General features: G+C 38.0%; 1 protein-coding gene across 1 annotated transcript in view; it reads left to right on the forward strand.

The window, feature by feature from the left end:
* Positions 1–25,592, forward strand: part of LOC308224578 (connector enhancer of kinase suppressor of ras 2-like) — a gene marked incomplete at both ends in the record, with an annotated part of 189,371 nt that overhangs the window by 38,152 nt on the left and 125,627 nt on the right. Inside the window, one exon of the mRNA XM_080624676.1 lies at positions 25,046–25,209. Coding sequence (XP_080480802.1) covers positions 25,046–25,209 — 164 coding nt within the window. The remainder of the gene's footprint in view (positions 1–25,045; positions 25,210–25,592) is intronic.

Genomic DNA, 25,592 nt, shown 5'->3' on the forward strand with positions numbered 1-25,592 from the left:
CTTGACTAAAGCAGGATTTTCCAGACAGGTACATTTGAAAATATTAAGAAACAGAATATCCATTGCTTGAGGGTGTTTGTTCTTCTGGTTAATAACATTCACTGATGGGTTTTCAGTGTTCTGTTGTTTGTTTTTTGAATCAGTTAATTTCCTTCTTTTTGTCTGGCTTTAACTTTGAACCAGTCTTTCACTGCTAAAATTAAAGTGCTTCAGTTCCTGGTATATTATTTCTTTGAACAAGTACTAATAAATTGTAGCTGTATCACTTAAGTCTCATGTTCGTGAAGTTAAATGAATTGAGGAGATTATTTGATGATGTTCCTCTAAATCCTCGAACACTTCTATGTATCATCTCAGATTATTTTTTTTTTTAACATCCTAAAACTGTAGGCATCAAAATTGACTCCAGTGTTTAAGTACCACTTCACCCATGGTACATCCGGAGGTAAAATTACTTCCCTATTTCTGTCAGTACATTCTTGCATATTTACCTAAGGATCAAGTTACATCTTTTACCACAGCATTATATCCTGGGGCTCATATTAAGTTACTGGACCATCTCAAGTCTTTTTTTAGAGTATCTGATTTCCCTTATGTGTGCCCCCATTCTGGAAGTATGCCCTCCAGTCTCCATTCCTGGATGTATAAAATGGATTTGACCATTTAAAAAATGCACTATTTTGAGTGGGTCAAACATTAAATGATCCAGATTGTGCTGTACAACTGCCCTGACGTCATCATTATTTACATCTTTCTGTAATCTCTCCATTTTATTTGCAATGATCTTGTATTTAACACCAGCAGAGATTTTTAATGAGGGACAGAAAGAAATTGTAATTGAATGTAAAAAATTAATCACCTGCCAATGGATGTGAAAAATGAAGATATATAAAAAACTTGGTTCAAAGGAAGCAGTGAAAAAAGATGATTGATAAGATCATAATACACAAATTGAATTAAATGTGTTCAGGAATGGCTTGCAATGAGAAAATGAGGATTTTTAGTCTGTTGCAGAAGCAGTCAAGGTATAAATATGGGATGTTGGAACTGGATAGGAGAGGGATAAGGGACTATGTGTATTATGTAATTAAGAGAGAAAAAATATAAGAAATACAAATAATAATAAAAATGAGACAACCTTTGTCCTGTTTCTTTTAAAGATCAATTTCAATGTCTCCTTAGTTAATATGTATGTTTTTAATAATTTTTAAATACACTGGAAAAAACCCAAATGTTCTTCAGGGATCATAGTTTGAGGATTTTTAGGTTGGTTTTTCAGTTGTACTATTTCCATGGCATTGTGTAAATAATGTAAGATTTCTTCCCCCCACTCTATTCCTGGAAGAAGCCTGTTGGTGATGGCAGCCTCAGCAGTGCTGGCACTCACAAGCTTGGCGTGTGAAGTCACTAGCTTCTTAATTGATAACTGAATAATGTGCAGTATATCATATGTGTTTAAAGCATTTAATATAGGATCCAATTTATCTATGGTGTTTTCCCAATAATTTTTTGGATGTGCTTTCATTTTAAAAGAAAAAAAAGAGACTCTTCCTTCACTCTTGCCGACAGATTGATTATGTTCTCTTCATGACCAAATTAGAAAGCTTTCTGCATTGTTGTTGAGATGCAATCACGGTTAAACAAGATCATTTCCTAGAGGTGAAGTTTTGCATAATGTCTCAATAGCATTATCACTTGCACAGGAATCCCCTGGCTTTCCTTCTGAAGTTAATTAGAGTCTGTGCGGGGAATGAGTCAGACTGAATTCTGCGGCTGAGAGTGTGTGTTGATTACAGAACTGAAATCATACTAATGGCTTCTCTCAGTCTGCTGGTAAAAGCAATTACTGGCTGATATTTTTACAATAAATTTAAAGCTCTAAAATGTCATTTTAAGAAATAATTTCCTTCAAATGGCATTATGAAATTAGTACTATGAAAATATTATACACAAAAAAATGGTGGCCTTCATGTTCTTCCATAGTGTCAGTTTTGGAGACAGTGACTTTAGGATCTGTACTTGGGAGACTTTTTGTGAAGGTTTAAAAATTACTTCACTGAATTGAGAATGCTGTGAAGCTGTAAATGCTTTCTAGTATTATAGATCCTAAAAACTGATCCAAAATAGTTTAAAGAAGGAAGGACGTACCTTTTAAGTACATGAAAATGAAGGGGTTTTTCCCTTACTGAGTCAAGCATCACGTTTTGACTCATGTATTTTGGCTGTCCTAAAAATGAGCAAATTCCGGGTTAAAGTCAACCATGAATGAAAATAAAGATTTTTGCTATTTTCTTTTCTTTCTGTGTGAGGAAACTGAAGTGAAAGCCTTGTTTGGCTCCTGGGTAGCTCTGACTTGCAGAAATTATCAATAGGAGATTGTGATGGAAAGCTGAGCATGGAAGGCTTTGGAGCTTTTCTGATGGAATGGCATGCATTTTATAGGCTGATAAGGATCATTTTCTTATGAAGATTTCACTCACATTAGTAATACTTTGGATAATGGCGTGATGGCTGCAGGGCTCTCCCAGATGGTATCAGAGATTTATGAGCCCATTTATACCTGTATATTTTACTTTCCACTGTGTGTTGATTGTCTTTCAATTTGTCAGTTCCTTTCTTTTGTATATCAGCTGTGGTTCAACAGTGATGTTTATATCTGTTGGTTTATTATCAGAAAGTCCTTTTATATATGCATGTATTTTCAAAGGAGAGCATTTCTCATTATAATAGCATGAATTTGAATATTGCTGATTGGTTTTTGTACTAACAAACTGTTGCTCAGTGAATTTAAAGTTTCTAGTAAAGGTGTCTTTAGATGATGCTTAGACCATCATGGCTGCATCAAAATTGAGATTGACTTGCTCTTTATCAAATTTTTGGATGAGGGGTACATGTCACTTGATATTTGAAGCAAAACTTAGAAACTTTTCAACAGCTGAGATTGGTAATATGTGCTATTGCTTCATATTTCTGACTCTCTCTTAGTTCTGTCATTAGAACAAAGAATTACAAAATAAGCCTAGCATAATGGTGGGAACACCCTGATTTTTAGACTCTCTTTTTTTCCTCTTTCATTTCATGTTCAAATCCTGAAAGGACCTTTAGCATGCTTTTCCAAGCAGGTTCCCATCTTCCCACTTTCCCCTTTCTTTTTTTTTCAGTCTCTTACTCTGATAGCACATTCCCTGGAAACCACTAATTCAGAAATTACATTGCATAGCTGAACCCTGAAATTACTTTAGAGAGATAAAAATACACGCAGGTACAAAATAATTGGTGAGTATAAGTTACTATGAATTAAGTGCTGTGGCAGGAGATGACAGGTTACAATGAGCTGTTATTAGGTTTTTCTGCTGCAGTCATTTGAGCCACTCATTTTTCATCTGTTAACAATAGAGTTGCATTTTGATAACAAGCTTAATTTTTCTGCTAATCATTCATTTCAGTGCTTGGATATCTACATCCATTTAGGAGGCTGTAGCCTGTACATAGTACCAGAGATATATCGAAAACGAGCATGATTGAGTTTAAGTGCAATATTCATCACAATTGTTTTACGAGTAATTGCCTAATTTGAGCATTACATGCTCCTCTGATAAACTATATTATACATAACATCATTTGTCTTTTGTCTGCTGAATTGAAAATATAATGTAAAATAAATAATGCCTTACTAGAGGAGATCAGGAGGATATTCTGCAAAGGAAATATGTCTGGAGCATTGTCTGAAATGGAATTGTTAGCAGACAGTTTATGTAATAAATTGGTGGACAAGAAGAAATTGTTACAAGCTGTTTTGTTAGAATATTTCTCAAAGTTTTAAAACCAAAACAAACAATCCACCCACAAAACACAACCCAACCTCAAATGTGAGAAAACTGATAGATCATCTTTTCTTCAAAGGAGTCACAGTACCAGAGAGATAGAAGATCGCAAATGAGATCTACCTCTTTAAAAGGGATTAATACATGACTGTGGAGTACTGGAGAAATAAACCTGATTCCTCCACTAGACAAGTTTGGTAGAAACCACATTAAGAATGAAGAGTTACATGAATAAATCTGACACATTTGAAACCACTTTTACGTAGTTCCTGATTCATTTTTTGTATCAATAAACCCCAAACACTCCCCCTCCCCCTTCTAAATTATTAGATACTTCCGGTAATTCTGGTTCTTTTCATTCTGAACCCTTGCTCTGTTCTTCCTTCCATGGCAACATGGCACACTTGAGCAAATAGTTTTACACTTTCAGGTCTACTTTCCTTAATGCATTTGTGATATTTATAGTCTTAATAGATGTGCACACAGTTTCACAGGCTTGAAAAAAGGTTTAATATTAAAGTTTAATAAAGTCTGAGGTAATAGATCATTTTTTTATATAATGAGCAGTGCAAGCTTGCTAGAAAAATGTGATAACTTTGGTAATCTGATAAAATTGGTAAATGTGACAATAGTTAATTTTACACTGTATTAATATAATGTGATGTGAGAAGTGCTCGGTTAACCCAGAAATTATGCTAGCAACTTACACTGGTAGCTGCAAATATGCTAAATTCAGTGGCAGTGAATTGAATATCTCCTAAGGCACTTGAAACTTGACAAGGCAAAGGATAATTCTTATGAAAGCTTGTATGAGCCAGAAACAAGAACTGTCCCTGTGGAACACCTCACTTGTTATATACAACTCCACTTTATTATTTTTGTGTGTATAGGTCTGCTATATAAAAAATAACCTGTTGATCAGTAACACTTGAGATTGTCATCACTTTCTCAGTGCTACTGCTTCTCTTTTTAGGTGTTTTTCCAGATAAGTTTCTTAAATGTGAACTCAACAATTTCTGAAATCAGAATTGCAGTGAGTCAAGCACAGAATTGGAATATCTTTCATAAGATTATCTAAATTTTGGGAGTGTGTTTTCTGGAAAAGAAGGGTGTGATAAATGCTGATGGAGCAGGATGGGCTGTGTTAAACGCCTAGAAGCAGTAACTATAATTTTTCTGAGTGCTGCTGTGATGAAAGTTTTTCTACTATCTTGATTTCCAACTTTAAAGTCTTATTTGTCAAATAATGAAATTTCACATTCTTTTAGGAAAAATTAATCAACATGGTTCTGCAGCAGAGTGGGAGAGCAGGATGTACCTCTCCCTGTTTCAGCACTCTAGATGATGTACTGTTTAGGGAAAACTAAAACGTGGACACGTAATACATTTGGTAGGCTCTGGGTTTAAGAGAATCCAATATGGCACTCCAGACTCTTAAAATAAAATGAGCAAATACAAAATAATTAAGGCAATCAGCTTTTAGAGTGCACTTCAAGTTATTTATATTTGTGGCAAAATCTCAGGAGCGTGTTTTTGTTTAGTAGTAATAAAGCTGATTATTAAGGAAACTTTGACAGATTTACAATAGAGAAGAAGGAAATCACCGCATATCTTTGGCTGATTTGTGTATGAGTAAATTAAAATGCTGAAAATTTATCTCCCAATTCACTTGAGGTTTGTATTTCACTTCCTCACAGCCCTGGCTCATTGCTGTCAGGCAGTCCTCTGTCCCTAGAGTACTCAGGTTCTTTGCTTTTCCACTTCCCTTTTCTTTTTTCCCACTTTGTCCTCTAACTAATGACTCTCCACACAGTAGCAGTAATCTGTTAATAGTTCTCGTGGCATGACCTGTTGTATTACTCTATTTCATTCAATTTCAAGTGATCTAGTTCTCAAAGTCATACAGTTCTCTTCAGACAATATTTCAGTCTTTTTATTGACACAGCCTTTTAAGTTTATTGTTAATGTGTTTCATGAAAATGAAAGGGAGCACTTTTGATGGAATGTGAAAGAAGCCAATTTAAAAAAGCCAGCAGAAAGGAAATGGGTGCAAGAGGAAGAGAAAATATGCTGTGAGACTTGGAAGGTAAATTGGTGGATGAGCTATAAAGAGTTTGGAGGTGGATTCCCAGAGAGACTTGATGTTTTTCAAGAGAGAGGGAAGAAAAGAGTGCTGAAGATCAAAAAGGACAGAGTAATTAGAGGATAATGAGAGTAAGAGTGAAAGAGAAAAGGTATTTTGTGTGAGATAACTACATTTCACAAAGGGGAACTGGGAGAGAAGGGTAAATTTGAGGAACTTTTAGTCATTTTCTACCTATAAGTTCAAGGTATAGCAGCAAATTCAAGGTATAGCAGTGTGCAAATTAGATTAGTTTAGTTTCAAATGTTCTAAGCAGCCCGTACTCACATTTTTACCATTTGGTGTCTATGAGGTGAGAAAAGTGGAATCTTCCAAATTTTTTTGGAATATGAATGTGAAATGAAGACCCTTTCAGCTGAGGTCTGATGCTCTTAAATGTTACAGTGATATTTCACATCAACAGTTATGTTCATGCTTGCACTTCTGAAAAGACATCACCAAGGTGCATGGATAAGAAGGCACTATAACTGAAGAAGCAGCTTATATCCTTCTGGTTCTGAAATGAGGCAGAAACTAGAGTTTGCTCATACTGCAGTCCACGATGGTTTTCAGTTATGGAAACAATGGTGAAATGCTTTGTGTGGTTTTGAGAGGTCTTGGTTGTACATTTCAAAGACTTCTTTCCTTGCAGTTGGAAGTTGACTTCTGTTGTCCCATCTCCTGATCAGAGATTGAAACCATGCAGAGATACGGAGACCTGCAGATTTACTGCAGCAAGAGAAATGGTTGTAGGAGAATTATGAGAACACTTAGGATTAAAATAATGGAAAACCAAGGACTGAGAAATTTTTTTTATGCTATGGCACAAATGTGTTCAGGAGAAATACAGAAGAGAATTGATTATTTTTGTTTTATTAACTTGTTAACAAAGCTTTTGAAGGGGATTAATTTTGACATAGCATTGGCATGCTGTTTGAGGGGGAGAAAAGTGGAAATGCCACATACTTGCAGAGTGGAATTAGAATTGTTTAGAAGGGGATAGAGTGGACTGCAAAAGGGGATGGACTGCAAATTGTAATATATATGCATCATAGCTGTGCTCTCAGCAGCCGCTCAGCTGCACGTTAGTAGAAATGGTAACAGAAAGCGCAGGTTAGGAAATGGGAGTTAGAGCTGACGTTGCAGGAAGCAAATGGTTTAAACAGAATGTCAATCTAAAATCAGAGAGCAGAGATACTGAGACTAAGAAATGGGAGTACAGAGGACTAAAACAAGACAAGGATGTAAAGATAGCATTTGCAAAATGAACAAGAGATGTGTGGGAAAACAAGTAGAGTTAAAGAGCAAGCAGCAGAATGTGTGAATACATAATACGTAGTAATTTGATCTTTTTCTGGCATGAAGAATGTGATAAAGATGTCGTAGATCAAGTGGATGTAATTTTCTCTGCCTCGTTTACAATACTTGGTTGAATTTATTTTGATGATGAATATTTGTGAACTAAAATGCAGGACAGGAAAATGCTGCTTGAACAGTGCTCATTGCAAATACTTAGAAATTCTTTTCAAGAAAGAGAGGCCAAAGTGTATGTCATAAGTTTTCCTTTTTTCTCTTGGAGACCATGAATGTTTTGATGGAGGATTACTTAGTGTGTGATCTCCCTTTCACTTCTGTTAAAGAAGATGGGAATTTTTCCCAGTTAATTAGGCTCTTGCATGAAAGCTGTGAACAGACATGGGCCTATTTCTAGTTCCCCCACTGCTCTTCAGTGTGATTTCATGAAAATTGCTGTACATCTCTTTGGCTCAGTTTTCCTACCTGTGAAATAGGGAATTATGATGAGTTCCAAGCTCTTTAGGTTTATATATCTGTGCTTCTTGACAGCTTGTATGCTAAGAAGCCAGAGCTAACCTTGGAGTATCTCCTTTCAGCAGGAAGGTGACTGTAACTGTGTAAGTGCATTTCAGCCTAGAAATTTTTCCTTATTATTTTTTTAGGTGAATTTGAGCTCTCCCATTTCTTTTGTCTCTTGGACAGGCTTCAAAGAAGAGAGTTGTCATTTCTGCTGCATTTAAAGAGCTATCTACTCACAGTGCTTCTGCTTGTCACTGGCTTACCAAAGCAGTTTTGTCAGAACTGTCTCGGAGAAATGATGAAATATTTGAATATTTTGATCAATATTAGACTTTGAAGAGAAACAGTTTTCTGAGAAATACATATTTAGCTGTCTGGAAGTTCATGTCCCACATTCATTGTGAGAAATGAGATCTTTAACAAGGGGTGAGCTCTGAATTCTGGCTGTGTTCCTGCAAAGCTTCATTCATCTTACAGCATTTTTAACTGAAATTCTCGGGTTCTCTCTGAAATAAAATCCTATATTCTCAAAGAGAATTTACTTCAGTCAGAAAACAGCCCTCAAACTGGCATGCTTGGACATCCCCATGCTGCAGCAAGTGATGGTTTGTGGTACTTTTGAAATGTGCATGACCACAGAAGCCAATCCTCCCCAACTCGAAGCAAACACAGTGGAAAAATAGAACAGGAGGTATCACCTTCCTGCTGTTACCTCTGCTTCTAGTCCTTGGAAATGAAATTGCCTTTCTCCAGCTGATACAGCTGTGCAGTGCTGTTCCATACAGATCTTTATCTGACACTGAGACAAATTCAGCTTTTTTTAAGTGCAGAGTAGTTACGTTGACTGTTTCTTTCCTCACAAGCAACAGCTAAATTCAGCTTTTTGGGTTAAAAATGAATAGTGCAAGAACATGGCATATGGCTGTTTGCCTAAGAAACTGTGGCTTGTGTTTACTGAAAGAAATCGTAATGTGTTGGCATTCATTGTAGTTCAGCTTAACTGGGAGCCTGCCAGAATCAAATCAAAATGTGTTCACAGTATATCCAAAATACAGCACAACTGCCAACTTTGTAGTAGCAAGATGTAACAACCTGTTTCAGAATGAAACATGAAAATTTCCCAGCATGCAAGATAAACTCATTACATGCTATCACTGAAATGGCATGGAGGTATTCCTTACAAGACTATCTTGTCAACATTTAGAGTCTGATTAGGTATTTATAGCTGGAAAGATGGCAAAATAGGCTTTAACTTGTCCCCTGATAAGCTACACCACTGGATTGCTTGTTCGAACATGTGGTTGACCACTTCAGTGAGTCTACCAGGTGTAAGGAGCTGTTGAAGATGGTTCTACCAGATGTAAAGAGCTATTGAAGATGTATCAATATTGTGGGACACCATTTCTGCCAGCACAGAGAACAGATACTCTGGTTTTCTGTCTTTGAGTGAGTAGCATAAGTAACAGTTCACGTCAGTTGGGATACATGTGTGTGTTGGAGAACAAGAAATGGATCATTTTCTTGCCCTAGCAATATCCATATGGCATGTTCAGTTCTCATCTCAAACATCAGCATTAGCTCAGTGTACTCTGCATCTCATTTTATACACAAAACACTGGTGACCTCAAGGTGATGAGATTTGCAGATGCTTTTAATATTGAGATGAGAAGATGGGGTTTGTGCATCGTGTGTATGCTTTTTGTCAGACACATATGTACCAGTACATTTCATAGGAGATGTTAATTCTTGTATTTTTCAAAATGGAGAAAGCTTTAAGTGAGATATAAATTTTCTGTGTGATGTCCTTCCGTAGAGACATGAATTTTGATCTGTGAAATTGAATGGGACCATCTCCAAACCTTTGGCCCTCGTGGGCTCAGTCATGCAATATTCAACGCACTCTGGCTCTGCTCCAGCAGTGCACTTAAGTTTGATTTGAATCATGTGAATATCCCTGTTCAAATCAATTGGAGGATTAGCAATATACAGGGAAGCGAGGCAGGCACTTAAATTCCTGGCTGGATCAAGGCCGCATTCACACAAATCACCGCTGTAGTGCTTCCTATCTTAAATAATGACTGGTTAAAGAAGAGAACCCTCTGCGATCAGACCAGAACTCATGAAACATTTATTCCTCAAACAGTTATGTGCCCAGTAAGCTGGGCATGAGTAAGGTGGACATAAGTCTAAGTAGATTTCTATTTTAAAAGAAAATGTGTTTAATTTGGTGAGTTATACAGTCTGACTGCTGTTTCAGTCATGAAATTAAACAGAACATACATCTTGAGAAGATTTTCTATAACTGCCAAGGATTTAACTGATGACTTCTTAATTCCTAGTGCAACACATCAAAATTGGCTGTCTACCATCTTACAATTTCATTGACACAATCTCTGGTTTCATTCCTCATATTTGCATAAAGAACCACCAGAGGCATTCGGGACTAAACCAATTTCTGCCTATTGGAAAAGGACTCATCTGTTGCACTCTGTGTTCTACCTCTATGCTTCTTATGTTCCTGCAATTCCTCTTTGCCCTGTCTCCTGGGAATGCTGGCTCTGGTTTCTGTGCCTGTGTTGCGAACTGGAGAATAGTCATCTGCCAAACAATAACACTTTTCCTTTTATTTTTTCTGGGCTATTGTTCACATGGATCAGTTCCCCAGTGCAGCTCAGCATGCAGCCACAAAGACATTTGGAGGTAGCAGCAAGTGGCAGCGAAGAGCAGAAAATGACAGCTCCGGCTGCTGGATTTTCAAACTAAAGTTGTTTCACAGGCTTTTGACAAAAAAGGTTGAGCTTCCCTTCACCTTCTGCATGCTTCACCTTCAGTTTGCTGAAACAGGCAGATCTGAGGCACTGTGCTGATCTAAAATTACTAACGCCAATACAAGTGGAGTGGGGAGCAAAAGTTGTTGCCTTTCTTGGCAGCAGCATGGTCTGAAATTGGCTCGAGCCCATTACGGAACTGCACCTTGTGACCTTTTTCTGTCTAAAAAGGTAAGAAATATATCATCTTAGGAAGTATAGCAGACACATCAGATACCTAAAAAGTAAGAGCTGCTCCTGAGGGGTAGTGAATAGACATGTAGACGTACAAAGTACAGGTTTTGCAAAAGAATATAGCACAAAATTATCTCAGCGGATCAGGCTTAGGCTTTCTGGTGGCAGATGTGGGAACACTGAGACAGTGTGATTAAATTTGAAGCCCCAAACTCCAGCTAAATTTTCTAGTAGTGTATACATTCTTTGAATCAGGAACTTGGTTAGCAAGATTGTCACAGAGCAGACTTAGAGAAAGATTAAAATAGCAGTTTATTTAGTACGTGACTTTTGCATATGCATTGCTTTAGAATGTCTTGTTAAATCCTAAAGTAATATTAGCGTGGTATTAAAATGATCTTTAAAGAGAAGTCAGGTTCTCCATAGGGAGAAATATTCCAAGCAAAAATAAACTGAAAAGTTATTCAGCATTTCTAGTAACAATAATCATACAGTCTCTGTCTCACTTTCTGGTTTCCTATAATGGTATTGCAAGGAGGGGACAGTAGCCATGACAGGTTCATCAGTGTTATCTGTGCATTTAAGTAATTGTGATTTTTTTTTAAAGCTGGAGCAATCAGAATACCAATGAGCCTTTCCAACCCTTAGTAGTGCAGTGACTTAGTGAAAAATAACTTGGAAGACTTGAAATATTATAGACCTCGAAGCTCTCTAGAGGGAATACTAATTTCTCATCCTGTCCCTGGAAGTGACTAAAGTCAAGGACGTTCAATTTTCGTAAATCATTTTTAGCATGTTTGCAGGTACCTGATTTATTTTTTTAAGTTAGGATTTACAAATTGGTAACTGGGGAGCCAATAGCATCCTAAGAAGTGTAGTAAATGTCATCATAATTTGAATTTTTCCAGTCTTATTTCTACATTTTAGGGAAAAGAAACACTGTGAATAGTACTGCCAATTACTATACATTATCAAATTATTTAACAAGTCACACTCTCAAATATAGTTTATCTATGATTCTATGATCTGACAAAAGCCCTGTTCAACCTGGCCTTGAATACTTTCAGGGATGGGACATTTGGATCATCTGGAGAAGCATACAGTTGCAGCACAACAGTATCTAAAACTACTAACCACATGCTCTTATGCCATAAAAATGTGTCTATGCTTCTGGCTGAAGTGAAGATGCAAGTTGCCACCCTTTACATGCACAATCCTCTTAACACAGGTGCACCAGGCTTCCATTTCCACCTACTGAAGAAGCAAATTGTAGCTGAATGTTTGCTAAATCCTCTTAGTGATGAAGCAGCCTGAAATTTCGCTGTGGTCTGTAAAATTAGCAACCAAGTTACATTTGCTCTTTGCCTGCTCTTTTGATTGACTATGTCACAGGCCAGTTGTGTAATGTATTCCTTCAAGTAGCTCTGCTCATCCAGCACTTTCCTGACTCTGCAACACCTCTACTATAGCCTATTTGTAAGCACTTAATCATCAAATATGGGCTAAAACCCTTTGTTATAAATGGCAACATTTCCTTTTTAAATCAGGTAGTATAACACTCACATAAAAGCTTTTCAAGTTTTCTTTTTGCTTTTACTAATGTAAAAGTTTGAAAGAGAATATCTCTTGGATCCAGGATGCACTGACCCTTTTCCATATTTGCTGAAAGAGATTGGAGCTGCCAGATTTGCTTATTAATTTACCAAGTGATATCACAGGAAATATCCTTGCAGTAATAGGTGACATAATGCGTTTTCATGGAGAATTAGTGACATCCTGAGAAATGAAGTCGTCTTTGTTTCATGTCTTACTTCTAGAAGTTCAGGAAAAAGGCCAGTTAGAAAAAGCTGATCACATCATGATTTAAAGACAAAATGTTTTGTAACTGTGAAAGTCATACTTAGTTCACTCTCTGACCTTTTTGGATAATCTCAGTCTTACTTCCCTGCTTTTTTCTGATCACAGCTATTTTATTTTATACAGAATCCTGTCATTCTTTAATCTATTTGTAAACTCACTTTTCCAGTAACTTGTTGCTTCCCTGTAACTCTGGGTATAACTTGGTGCTGCTTCAGATTCCCAGCCATGTTATCTCAGGGTTATGCTCAGCGACCAGGGGATGTCATCTAAAGCATGTCTCTCTGTTGCAGCCTCCTGCCTGTGAGTATCATGTATAGCAGCAAAGTGTGGTGAGAGGGTCAAATCACTTCCTAAGCATGTCTCAAGGTGCTGTCTAACCTTTAATGTCTTTCTGTCTTTAGCTCTCTGGCACATAAACAGGGTAAACCAGAAGAGACTTTTCTTTTTGAGGCTTTACTGGGAAAGGCTGCTACAGCAGGGCAGGAACCTGCTCCCTGTGAAGCCATGAGGAATATCTCCAGAAACATTATTTCATATTGTGCTACTTTTGCTGCCATAGAATTAATTTATCCTGCCTAGTCAATACATTGCTCTGGGTTGTTGGGTCTGTATCTTTAGAGAGTTAACACATTTACGATTTCACTAGCAGCTCTATTTAGAGTTTTTATGGACAGTTCTCATTACTATTCCATATCTCTTATTCCTTGTCTGATATTAAAAAAAAAAAGAAGCTTTAACTGTTTACTTATGAAGAACAGAAAAATAACTAGGAATGGTCCGAGAACTGCATTGGTTCTCCCCTGTTATGCTCTGGCAGTAGGAGGCTCTATAGCTGCACCAGTGTTTAGGTTGAAACAGGGACTCTGTAGTACTTCGAGCCTGATGCTTTCTTGGCAAAGAGAAACAAATTTCAGGTGCTAGGCCTGACCAATGTCCCCTTTTTGTGTGCTGCAATGTAAAAGATTTAATCATTTAAAGTATACGAAAAAGTAATATTTCAGCCATATGAGTGAGTGATATCCTGTGGGTTTAAAATGTTTTGTAATCACTTGATTATACCTTATTTTTGTCCTGAATTACCAATAACTTTATTTCCTTGCTGGGCTGATTAGAATTTTCTTATGCATTGAGCTGCAATCATATTTTATTCATGGACTTTGGCTATATATTGCTTTAGATATGATAAAATTCTAGCCTGTTTCATGTTACTTCACAAAGGTATTTAATCTTGGATAAGCTGTGGCCAGATCAAATAGCAAAACATTTAGAATTCAGAATTAAAACACAAAATAATAGTGATTTAAGATGTAGTAATATTTTTTTCATCATGTAGTTGAAGCCAGAGACTTAATCTATCTTAATCTGATACCGCATGAAAACTGGTAGTGAATAAAAATTTCCAGCTCTCATTCTGTTCAATAAAAATGATAATAAATTTGGCATAATCATGTAACATAAATATGTGGAATAAAAATGGGTAAATGTAATTAAAGAGAAAACTTCAGTAGGATTTACAACCTGATTTCTCTTTGTTTTGTGATTTCTTCACATTTGCTTATTTATGCTAGTTTTGCATCGTTTGTTGTGATAAAAGTATTCCCAGGTTGGGAATTTCCTGACAGCTGTTCAACAATTCCTGACAAATCCACCTGCCTTTTAACGAAGCTAACTATCAATTAGTAGAGCTAATCCTTCCCAACTACTTAAGTAAAGAACCTAATTTAATATCATCCAGATTTATAGAGTCAACAGGACAACATAAACAAGAGCCGCAGTGTTGTGCATGACTCCCTCAGTGTTTCCTTGAAGTAAAAGGAATGAGAGAGAGGCATGCATGGAAACCCAGATCAACTGATCTGTAGCCTCTTCCCAAGTTCTCATCCAACAGATGCCATCACCAAAGCCGCTGAAGATCCCTGAAAAACAACAAATCCCAGCCTTTCCTTTATCTATTACAGAAATCTGAAAGCAGCTTCCCAGTGATTTTGTTGGCAACTATGTAAAGAGCTGTGTTAGGAATTGCCAAGGCCACCTTCTGCTTCTAGGATTTGGATCTTGCAGCTGTTTATTAGTTGTGAATTAGGTTGTAGACTCATAATTGTTGAAGAAATTGTGTTGAGCAGAAATACTATTTGTTGAGGCTTTTCACTATAAACACCTGCGCTGGATTTGTCTGTTCTTCTGATACCTGGGATTTTTAGTAAAATAGGGCAATGAAGTTGAAACAAGAACGAATGTATTTTGGAACTGAAACATCTGTAGCACTTCTTGTTTGACTCTTCTATGTCAACAGTATATCACCACTCAGCTTTGCAGGTGTTGGCACTTCTGACAGAGAATGCAGTCAGAGGTTCTGCCTGTCCTGTTACAGGTTTACTTTGTAAACTTTGTCACAGCCAAACGTATGCCTCAGAAAATTTCCATTTCTTTATGCGTGTTTTGGCTGGGAAGTGTGTTCTGAAGCATCTGTGGCATTATGCTGGATGTCTTTGAATATGAACTGCGTTTGTTGTAGAGCCCTATAGCAAGGGCTCATCGGATACTTCTAGGGCAGAACTAATTTCACCTAAATTTAAATGTCTGCCTGACAATTGCATACATTTTGCCCAACAAGTTACTGTCTGTCTCTGTTGATCAGCTCAGACAGACTTGTTATGTATCTCTTCAGTATCTTTTTTCTTCACAGGGAACAAGGGAAAAGTGGGGAATATCTCTGTATTGTACAAAAACTTGCTTGGCATGGTTTTGTGTGATACCAAACTAGTTTTTTGAAGGTCAGTCTGTGACAGAGACTTGCCTGTGGGGAGTGCAAGGAGAATAAATCCTCGCAAGCTGCAGAAAGGAGCTTTCAGTCATATCTATTTGTTCTGGTACTTTTGCTTTTAAGATTAGTCGTTGTAAATGAGAACATGGTTAATGCAGTTCCTTCTTTGTTACAGTTGCTGACCTTTCTGAAATAGAGACAACGTGCTTAGGCTCTACTGAAGGAAACTTGATTTTCTAATGGTTTTCTTTCCGTCTAAGGATGGTTCCTTTTTGTTGGTTGTTTTTTGTTTGATTTGTCTTTTGGTTTTGGTTTGTTGGTTTTCTTGCCCCCATCACCTTTGGCAGCAGGTTAATAGAGAACTGTAAGACACCACTACCCTCCAGTCCCGGGAGATGAGAAGACAACCTTTGGCAGTTATTGCAAAAAGGAGGAATACTAAACTTGATCACGTCAGTTCTCCACTTGTAAGCAACGCTATCCATAGGGTAGGCAGGGTAGATGTTGTTTCTTCTAACTGTTAGTACTGATCCTGGAGATGTTCAATCATCACCAGAACTGTTCTGACACGGAAATCTTCGCTCTTTTGTGAGCGGGTAGAGATTGGAGAATTTAATTACGCTGGTTCTGCATTTTGGCTTGAGTATAAATCAAGATTCTTTGAAATATGAATCTATTTTTCACCTTGTGAATTTATTTTATATTGTCTTTCCAGCTAATCCTAAAAGCTTTTTAAAATTTAGGTGTGTTTCAGGATGGCCAGAGCAACGGCTGGGATGGTGATCAGACGTTTGCCATCTCAGCAAACAGGAGAGAAAACTAAGTTAAGAATTATCAAATATGGCTTTCTCGTGGTGTAGTTTGAAAAGAATGTTCGTTGGCAGTTGTGCCAGCTTAAGCATCTGCTCCTTCATCCACTGGTGTATTCCACTGCATCTGTGCCAGTTAAAAATAGCTGGTAACAAAAAGGAGTGAAGTTAACAAGGAGAGAATTCTGACCCGATTCGCTACACAGCCATGCACGGAGCTGTACGAGGCACAAGGATGTACAAAGGTACCACTCTAACTTGGAGCCAGTGCTTCTGCCAGCAGAGATTCTCATCAAAGTCTGACTGGAAAAAGAAAAGCAGCGTGTTACATGAGTCTAGTACAGGAAATAGAAGGACTTGTCTTGCATTTGGCCAAAGCATTACCCTACTGAAATAAAGGTAATGAGGCAGATTTGGGGTCCAAGTATTCTCAGCTCAGTCACACTAGAAAGTGGAAGCATCTAATCAGACAAATGGAGGTATGAATGTGCTGGCTTTTTGAGGCTTGCTAGCACTCTCAGGTCACTTCAGCCCCGCTGCTTCAGAAATCTATCTTTATCAAGGAGAAAGTTACTGAGGCTCTGGAAAGACTTAAATTTTTATTAACACAGCAATCTAATAAAGACACTTCTGGGGGAAATTCATTAATAACTGCATCAGTGGCATACCTCGAGGTTAAGGTTGTTGTGAAATGTGACAGCAAAGACAGGCATTTGCGTCTGAAAATGTGATACATTCTCTGAGTGTGACACTTTTCTTCCAGAAGCATCTTTAAGGTCAGGCCTAGTTCTGGTTGTTTATTGCCTCTGTGATAATGCCACAGCTCAACAACATGTGCCAGTTTTTGTGGAAGAAGTTAAATGGCTTCATTTTCTATTACTCAGACACAGGTAATGAAGGCAGAACTATATTGAGTCACTTAATGTCACTTCAAGGGAGATGGCATATTATTACATCAAATTGTATAGATGCAGCAGTTTGATAACTTGTTATTAATATTGCTTGACACATCCCCTTACAAAACCTTCTCAGATGCTCTGAACTCTTAAATTGTGCTGAAATTATTAATATTTTTGATCTTGATGATATGGTTATCTTGGAAAATTGCTGCCAAAAGAGTTTGTAATCATAGACACTGAGATAATGGGAAAGCCTTGGCCATGCACATGATGATGTAGTATACCCATTGGTTTTGTTTATTAGATAGAATTGGCAGGCTGGTTTGTGTGTCAGACATACACTCTCAGTGAAGAGGCTGTGATGTTTGCCTTTATTCAGTGTGTGTGTGTGTAATTCATATGCTCAGGAACTTGCAATCGATTTTTCTTGAGGATTGCATCCCTTTTAACAAAGGTGCTTGTGGCTGAGGAGATCTGTCATTGCAAGTGAAACTCTGACCTGTTCTGGGGATGGAAGAGGAACTGAGGTTGGAAGCTCCCACCTTGTGCTCTCATAGCACTGCTTCCCCTCTGGTACAGAGGAGGCAAAGCTGCCTGCCTCACCTGGAGAAAATACAAGAATAGGGACAGTGTGGAAAGAGGAAAGTATGTGACAACTGGGCATGGAAGCTGGCAGTAAATGGACTTGAAAATATATTTGGAATTTTGCTGGGGGGGAAATGGAATGTGATGAGAATTAGGAGGGTGAGATGATACTTGTAACCAGGGCTACTGAGCCAGTGACATAGGCTGGTGTGTGTGATGTAGCAGCAGGATGAGGATGGGAGAGGCTGGATGCTGGCTCTTGAGTGTGTCTGCTCTGATGGGGCCGATGAGGAAGCCGGCCCTCTCTGAAGAGTAGAACAGGAGCAAGAGAAGTTAGATTGTGGACCTCAGCCAGCGGTGTGAGGCAAGTGGAGCAGTTTGTCTGGTGAAGTTCAACCCACTTGGAAGCCAGCCTTTTTGGGTGTCAGTTGGTCTTTGAGAAGCATTCATTCAAAGTGTTCATTCTGCACCAGTTCCTGTTCATGCAGATGATGGGTCTGTAAATGCAAGCAGCAAAAGTCTGCTTGTATTTGCATCTAAAACATCCATCTGTATCTGTGTGAATATTATAGTGACGCAGAGGAAACTCATCTGGGAAGCAACATTTAAGCCCATAATACTTGCACAGTCAAGCATTTAAAGGTCAGATAATGCCAGAATTCAGGGATTATTTTTTCAAAATAATCTTAATTCTTTCTTTTCGGGGTGTTTGAGCATTCCTGCTCTAACTTGCAGTTTTAAATGTACTTTTTGTGTGAAATTTTGTAATCTAGCTACCTTATTGCTACAGATCAGGTTTGTAACAAGTAGGGTAGCTTGAAGATGCAAATATTGCATGATAGTCTAGTTTCTAAACAGACTGCAAACTTTAGGGAAGTTTAGGTCTGTAAAGCTCTTAGCTTGGTGGTCCAGAGTGTTTTCAAACACAGGGTTGTGTGAGTATGAAGATCCTTTTCTCCAGGCACTCCTAACAGTGTTTTGGTTTTGCTTTTGTGTTTGTTTCCTCCTGAAAAGGCTTTGAAGAACCAATAACTGATATCAGAGTCAGCTTAACATGAGCACGGTCCTGAGGATTATGCCTTTTCTTTATTTGGACTGAATAATTCTTCAAAAGCTGTTAATGTCCTTGACAAAAAATACCCACCTGATGATTTTCATTGTTACAAGTTATATAAGAATGGGAAAAGATCCACCGTGCCGAAGTCCAACACAGTAAAACAAAGGGGTTTGTGTTAAAGAACCCCCATGAACTGGCAGGTGTGTGTGACTACATTTAGGAAAAGGCACATGTTCTCCACCTACTTCTAGCTGTTAACAAACCAGTCAGTTTCTTCCAGATCTTTCTAACTAGCTGCTAAATATTGCTTTATATAGAAAATACCACTTGTTTTGAAAAAAAATACACACCCCAACTTTTTCACTTTCTGTGACAACGACTGCCTGGGTTGAGCCTGTAGATGCTGTTAAACATTGGATATATTCAAGCAGATCTGCATATGTAAGCTGAAGGTTGTGCTGCCTTTCCCAATTAATTAGGTAATTTCTAGCACAGAACTTAGAGATTTCTTTTTGTCTTATGGTGAATAGCTCATTTTCTGGACTAGCAAAAACTTTGCTTGAGAAGAGAAGCCTCTGATGGAATCAGGTGAGTTGTCTCGAGTGCAGTCCTGCTTATCTCGAAGGTCATGTACGAGGTCACTTCCAAAACCCAGCAGGAATCAATATTTCTTATGGTTCCAAACCTACTTCAGCAGTCTTCTCTATTCCTACTCTCAAAACGCACACAGTTTCTGGTTGTCTTTTACCCTTTCTCTCCCCTTCTTTGCAGTGTTTCTATCCTTTTTTTCATCCTTGTCACCTGAGGCAGTTTCAGTACAACCAGTTTTCTTTTGAATTATTAGGTGACCCTGGTGTCTCACACTCCTGAGACGCACGTGCTGGTGCAGGCACACTCCTGTTGTGCACTGTGGTCATATTATACAAGATTCCTGCCCTCATGAACAAGCGCAGTCACTGTTTGCATTTATCTTCCCTGAAGGACACTGCAGCTCCGGTGGATTTGCTCCAACATCCAGCAGGATGACATTTGAAAATTGATTTTGTCCCTTTTTCACTTTGATTTATTGATTTTTCACAAGTCGCCCATCTGCAAAAGCAGATACGATTGTTGTATAGCTTTTATTAGTCAAATGAGATACATTAATAGGAATATTAATCTGCTCTTGTCAGACCAAATTGTAATTATTCTGAACAAGCTGAGATCATTCCCTTGGCTTTCAGGTTTTGTACCTTAGATCCACATCCCACCAACACTTGCATATGTACCTCAAATTTGCTGCTGCGTATAAGCCTTTATGCAATTGTGATTTTAGTATTCTATGTGCTTTTTATTTTAAAAGTTATTTTAATTAGGAAAGGTGTAAAGCACTTTCTCAGAGCCTCAGTCAAAGCGGGTTTGACTTCTTTGCCAACTGGCTATAAATGGACTCTTAACACTTCCTTGTGGAAATCAGCAGTGGTAAATGCTTTTCCACTGAGCTGTTTTCTTTCTCTTTCATCTTGTACCTAAAAGCAGAATGAGCAACGCTGCATTTTTAGAACGGAGCGTATCACTTTGCATACCCTCTTCTGTCAGAAGAATCCTCTCATGAGAGCAGTCGTGTTTGTGACAAGCTGAACTGGCACAGACCTTTCCTGTCTGCCCTCCACGTAACCCCTCCATTTCACAGCCAGTGTTCTGCTCTTCTAGCCAGCTGCTGTAGATTTTCCTCTGGGAATAATGATGTGGTATGAACAAAACCATGACTTGGTGAGGACTTTTTAGGATGGATACCTACCAGCATAGGTAAACAGAGTTCTACTAAAATATATGAAAAAAGAAGCAAATAAATGTAGTGTATGGAGAGATTTATGAAAAATTGGAAATTAGACTTTTTAAACTTAGAAATTACTTTTCTTTTGTGATGGATCACACCTGATAAAGTTATTGTCACCACATATCCCCCTGTGAGAGCTGCCCTGTCTGCATAATTTGACTTCCTGAATAGCAGGCAACAACTTATGGTTTTCCTTCATTTATTCCTACAGTAATTTTATATCAGTATCTCTGTCTAGTGCTAGAGAGAAAGGGACAGACCTTAACATAACATGGCAACTATGTTTGTGCTTTTAATGTAAAACAAACATGATGATGTTTGTCATCAATGAAAAGATTCGTTTTAATTTCAGTGGGTCTTATTGCCCACAATACGTAGCATCTCTTTTGTAATGTTGGCTCCGTGTTAATACTTATGTCTAATTTTAGCTAGCTCTACAGAGAGGATTTTTATAACATGTTGGTTTGCTTTGTTGTTTTAATGATTCTATTTTCTTAATTATGCAGTCCTAAAAATAAACATGTTAGAGCTAACTGGCTTGTCTTTTCCTGCCCTTTCTCCCTACCTGATTTTTCTGCCTTCTCTTTTTCATGTCTCTTCGATTTAGGCAATTTACTATGTGCCTTATTTGCAAAAGCATAGTTTGCAGTCAGTATATCACAGGTACTTGGTTTTCCTCTGCTCTTTGAACATAGGGATAAAGTTTTCCTAGTCTAGCTTTTTACTTAAAAATGGGAAGAATCACAGAATCAACTAGGTTGGAAAAGACCCTTAAAATCATCAAGTCCAACCGTTCCCTAGCACTGCCAAGACCACTAAACTGTGTCACTGGGGACCTCATCCACATGGTTTATGAATGCTTCCAGAGATGGTGACTCCACCACTGCCCTGGGCAGCCTGTTCCAACGCTTGACCGCCTTCCTGTGAAGAAACTGTTCCTAATATCCAATCTAAACCTGCCCTAGAGCAGCTTGAGGCCACTACCTCTTGTCCTATCGCTTGTTACCCCATGTCACTGCAGCCTCCTTTCAGGTAGCTGTAGAGAGCACTAAGTTCCCCCTGAGCCTGAACACAGTATTCTAGGTGCAGATGGTCACTGTCCTGTCCCTGCTGGCTATGCTATTTTGACACAGGCCAGGGTGCTGTTGGCCTTCTTGGCTGCCTGGGCCAAGAGACGCACAAGAGACAATATAGGAGATCTCTCATCATGTCTCATATTAAGTCTCAGCTTTAAAATAAAGCACACATGTTTAAACCTTTTTCCTTGAATTAATTTACTACAGTATGACAGGTATATTGGTTAGTTACAAACTGTACCCCGAAAAAGTAGGAATGTGCAGGATCAGAACTGCAAGCCTCTGTGTTTCTTGCCTGACATCAATACTGTGTAACTTGGCACTAGTGGTTTAATTTTATTTACCTATATATAAAGCAGAGTTAATGCTCGTTAGTTGTTTGTTGTGAAGAGTCTTAACTAATGTAGGTCTTACCTGTAAACAGAAACATATTGAGAAAATTGCATGAAGAGCAATTTGAGTGGCTTGAGGAAATAAATATTCCACTTGGCTTTGGTGAGTCAAAATGATCTTATTCCATACTCCTTCTGCTTGCATCTTTGATATTTTCATGCTAAAAACAATTATAGCCACAATAACAAAGAATGAAATTATTCTTAGCTAAATTCCTGCTTTGTAACACCTCACAGTTATCAAAAAACGTTTTTACATTGCAAGAGAAGGAACAATGGAATGCAATTCCTACCTCCTATATAGACAGAAAAGCAACGAGCAATGGACAAATACTTCTTTCTCTGCATGTGTATTTATCAAATGCTGTCATGCTATGAGACAGCCTGGTCCTTTAATGATATATTTCTGTATTCTGTTGTCAACTGCCGTACTGTTTGCACTATTAAGTAAATGCCTTCTAAAGATGCCCTGGGGAGCTATTACAGAGCAGTATGAATAATGTAAATTTCATATTTTGCTCTTGTCGTACATTCTTTCTGGCACAAAGGGACATTTAATACATCTGGTTACACAGTTTTTAAAGGATGTGATGTTAATTTGGTATTTTCTAAACCTTTCTGAATACTACAAATGCTTATTTGTGGCCACTGATGCTAAGGGTTTTCATTAATTTTCTTCACTTTTGTTCAAAATAATTTAATATCTGGTATCAGTTTCAGTGACTTTTTACGATGAATTTCAGGCAAATAGTCACTAAAAGCAAACCTGAAACATAGGGGTCTTGGAATTTGCTCTGGAATTGTTCTTGAGCAAGCAGGGAACAGGAATGTGTAATGGCTGTGAATTTCAAATGTTAAATTCGCAGTGGTCAGTTTTTAACCAATCCAAACTGAAATACGCTTACATGAAATCGTCCATCGAATCATTTAAAACCATGAACAGATGCAGAGAAATAGTGTCCTGTTTGCAAACCATTCCAGAACGGAGAAAAGGCTTAGGTATTGGTTACAAAGAGACTGCTGATTTGAGTTAAAAATGAACAAAATATCCCTGCAAAACAAAACCAAGAAGCAAAATTAAACCAAACTACCTCATAATTATGGATAGCAACATAAAATGCGACATTTTACATCACTGACCTAGTTTTGGATGGGCTGTATGTCTAAGTGGCTATAAGGTTGTGATTGCTACATGGTAAATGATAAAAGAGCACTGTAACATAACTTAGGACTATCTGTTTACGGAATAAATAACCAAATAATTTTGAGAGGTAATTTCATTGAAGGAAACTGCAGTATATCCCCTTGTATTTCTGGAACAGAAGACAAATACATTATTTTGGTTTATTCGATTCTTGTGTCATCACAATCCTTGTATCTCAACTGAACTATGTTGGCTTAACTGAGACTTAAAGTGGTAATATTCAGCATGACAAATATAAGGTGTCAGATCTCTCTTTCTCAGATACTCTGTTTAATAAACCTGAGAATAGAAAAACATAGACAGTAACAAGTATTCTTGTCTACAAGATAGTTTTAAATTCCACATTTTCTGGCTTGCTTTCTGTTCCCCAGGATTCCTGCAATGTATTTCTGTTCATCATTGCCATATTGTGTCATCTGGTTACTTAAAAGGACCTCTGTGATTTAAAAAACATTAAAATGCCTACAGGTTTCTCTTTCAAAGATAGTAAAGTGAATGATAGAATTACCAGTTTCCGTAATAATAATCCAGGAAATTAAGACACAATTAACTTTGCTTTATTTCTGTTTTTATTGTGTCTGTGAGAACTTTTAAACAGACAAACGAACAATATTGTTCATATGCCTCTTGCTTTTCTTTTCTTTATATCCATTGGCTTTTCTTAGTGTTTGCACAAACATTTTCCCCTTAATTTAACCATAATGATGATGTTCTCTGTATTTAACACAACGTTTCTTGCCTTATCAATTTTCAGGGCTAAATGGAATAGTTCTTTGTTCATGAGTAAAATTGAATTATCACAGGGTTTATAACAAAATGATTTGTATGTTACTGAGTTTCAGAAAGTTGAGAGTTTGACATAAATAAATAAATATATTGGCACTGGCTGTAGCAGTTAGTGTACATGGTTACTGAGCCTCAAAACCACTCTCCTAATGAGTGATATGGCACAGTGGCTACACTGTATGATTTTGAAGAGTCCTACAAGAGGAATACCAGGAAGAAAGTGCTCCTAATCATATTGTTCCATAACCCAAATTTACACTCAGGTCCTCATGACATCGGAAGAAAAAGGTTTTATTGTAATGGCACTCTCTGTGCTTCCTTGCTTTTCCTGTGTCTCCCTAGTGAGTACCATGGAGGATAAAAATTAGCATTAAAATGAGGAGGGCCACGAGGATGATCAGGGAACTGGAGCACCTCCTGTATGAAGACAGGCTGAGAAAGTTGGGGCTGTTCAGCCTGGAGAAGAGAAGGCTGCGTGGAGACCTCAGAGCAGCCTTCCAGTATCTGAAGGGGGCTACAGGGGTACTGGAGAGGGACTCTTCATCATGGACTGTAGTGACAAGACAAGGGGTAACTGGTTCACACTTAAACAGGGGAAGTTTAGATTGGATCTAAGGAAGAAATTCTTTACTGTGAGGGTGGTGAGGCACTGGAATGGGTTGCCCAGGGAGGTTGTGAATGCTCCATCCCTGGCAGTGTTCAAGGCCAGGTTGGACAGAGCCTTGGGTAACCTGGTTTAGTGTGGGGTGTCCCTGCCCATGGCAGGGGGGTTGGAACTGGATGATCTTAAGGTCCTTTCCAACCCTAACTATTCTATGATTCTATGAAGAGTGTTGAAAATAATGTCAGTAATAGAAACTTTTTAGCAGTATGCACAGAACTATGAAAGTTACATTATATTTTACACATTTTTCCATAACAAATTCAAATAAGGAATTATATTTGCATTTCCAAGCAACTTGAAAACTGTGAGTTGCAGAATTATTATTATCCCTGTTCTCTGAATATGCGCTGTTGGCTTTTTCAAACAGGTCTCGATGACTGCCTCCAACAATACATTAAAAACTTTGAAAGAGAAAAGATCAATGGTGAGCAGCTGCTGCATATCACTCATCAGGAGCTTGAGGAACTGGGAGTCACTCGGATTGGCCACCAAGAGCTGATTCTCGAAGCAGTTGATCTGCTCTGTGCATTGGTGAGTGATTTCTTGTATCACTTAATAATCTGGGTTTATGAATTTGCAAACCACAGTAAAAATCATAAAGACTGCACTCCCCACCTGTGCGTTTGTCTGGACACAGTAGCTTTGCTTGGACATGTAGAGGCTTCTTTGAACTGTAAAGAAATTATATACATCCATTTTATGATTTTGATGGTGTTTTGTTGTTCTTCCCCTAACTTGCTTGGTCTTGAGTTCAAATACTGTTGACTATCACTACTGGCATCCATATGGTTCTGTAATTATATGCCATATGCCCTCCTGTTTCACTGACATTTGCAACACTGAACTAAACCAAGTAGACCTGAGTGGTCTGAGTGGGTTTAACCATGCCAATATTCAAAAGGATGGTACTAAGG

This window comes from Psittacula echo (genome assembly GCF_963264785.1).
Source record: "Psittacula echo genome assembly, chromosome: 8".
NCBI lineage: Eukaryota > Metazoa > Chordata > Aves > Psittaciformes > Psittacidae > Psittacula > Psittacula echo.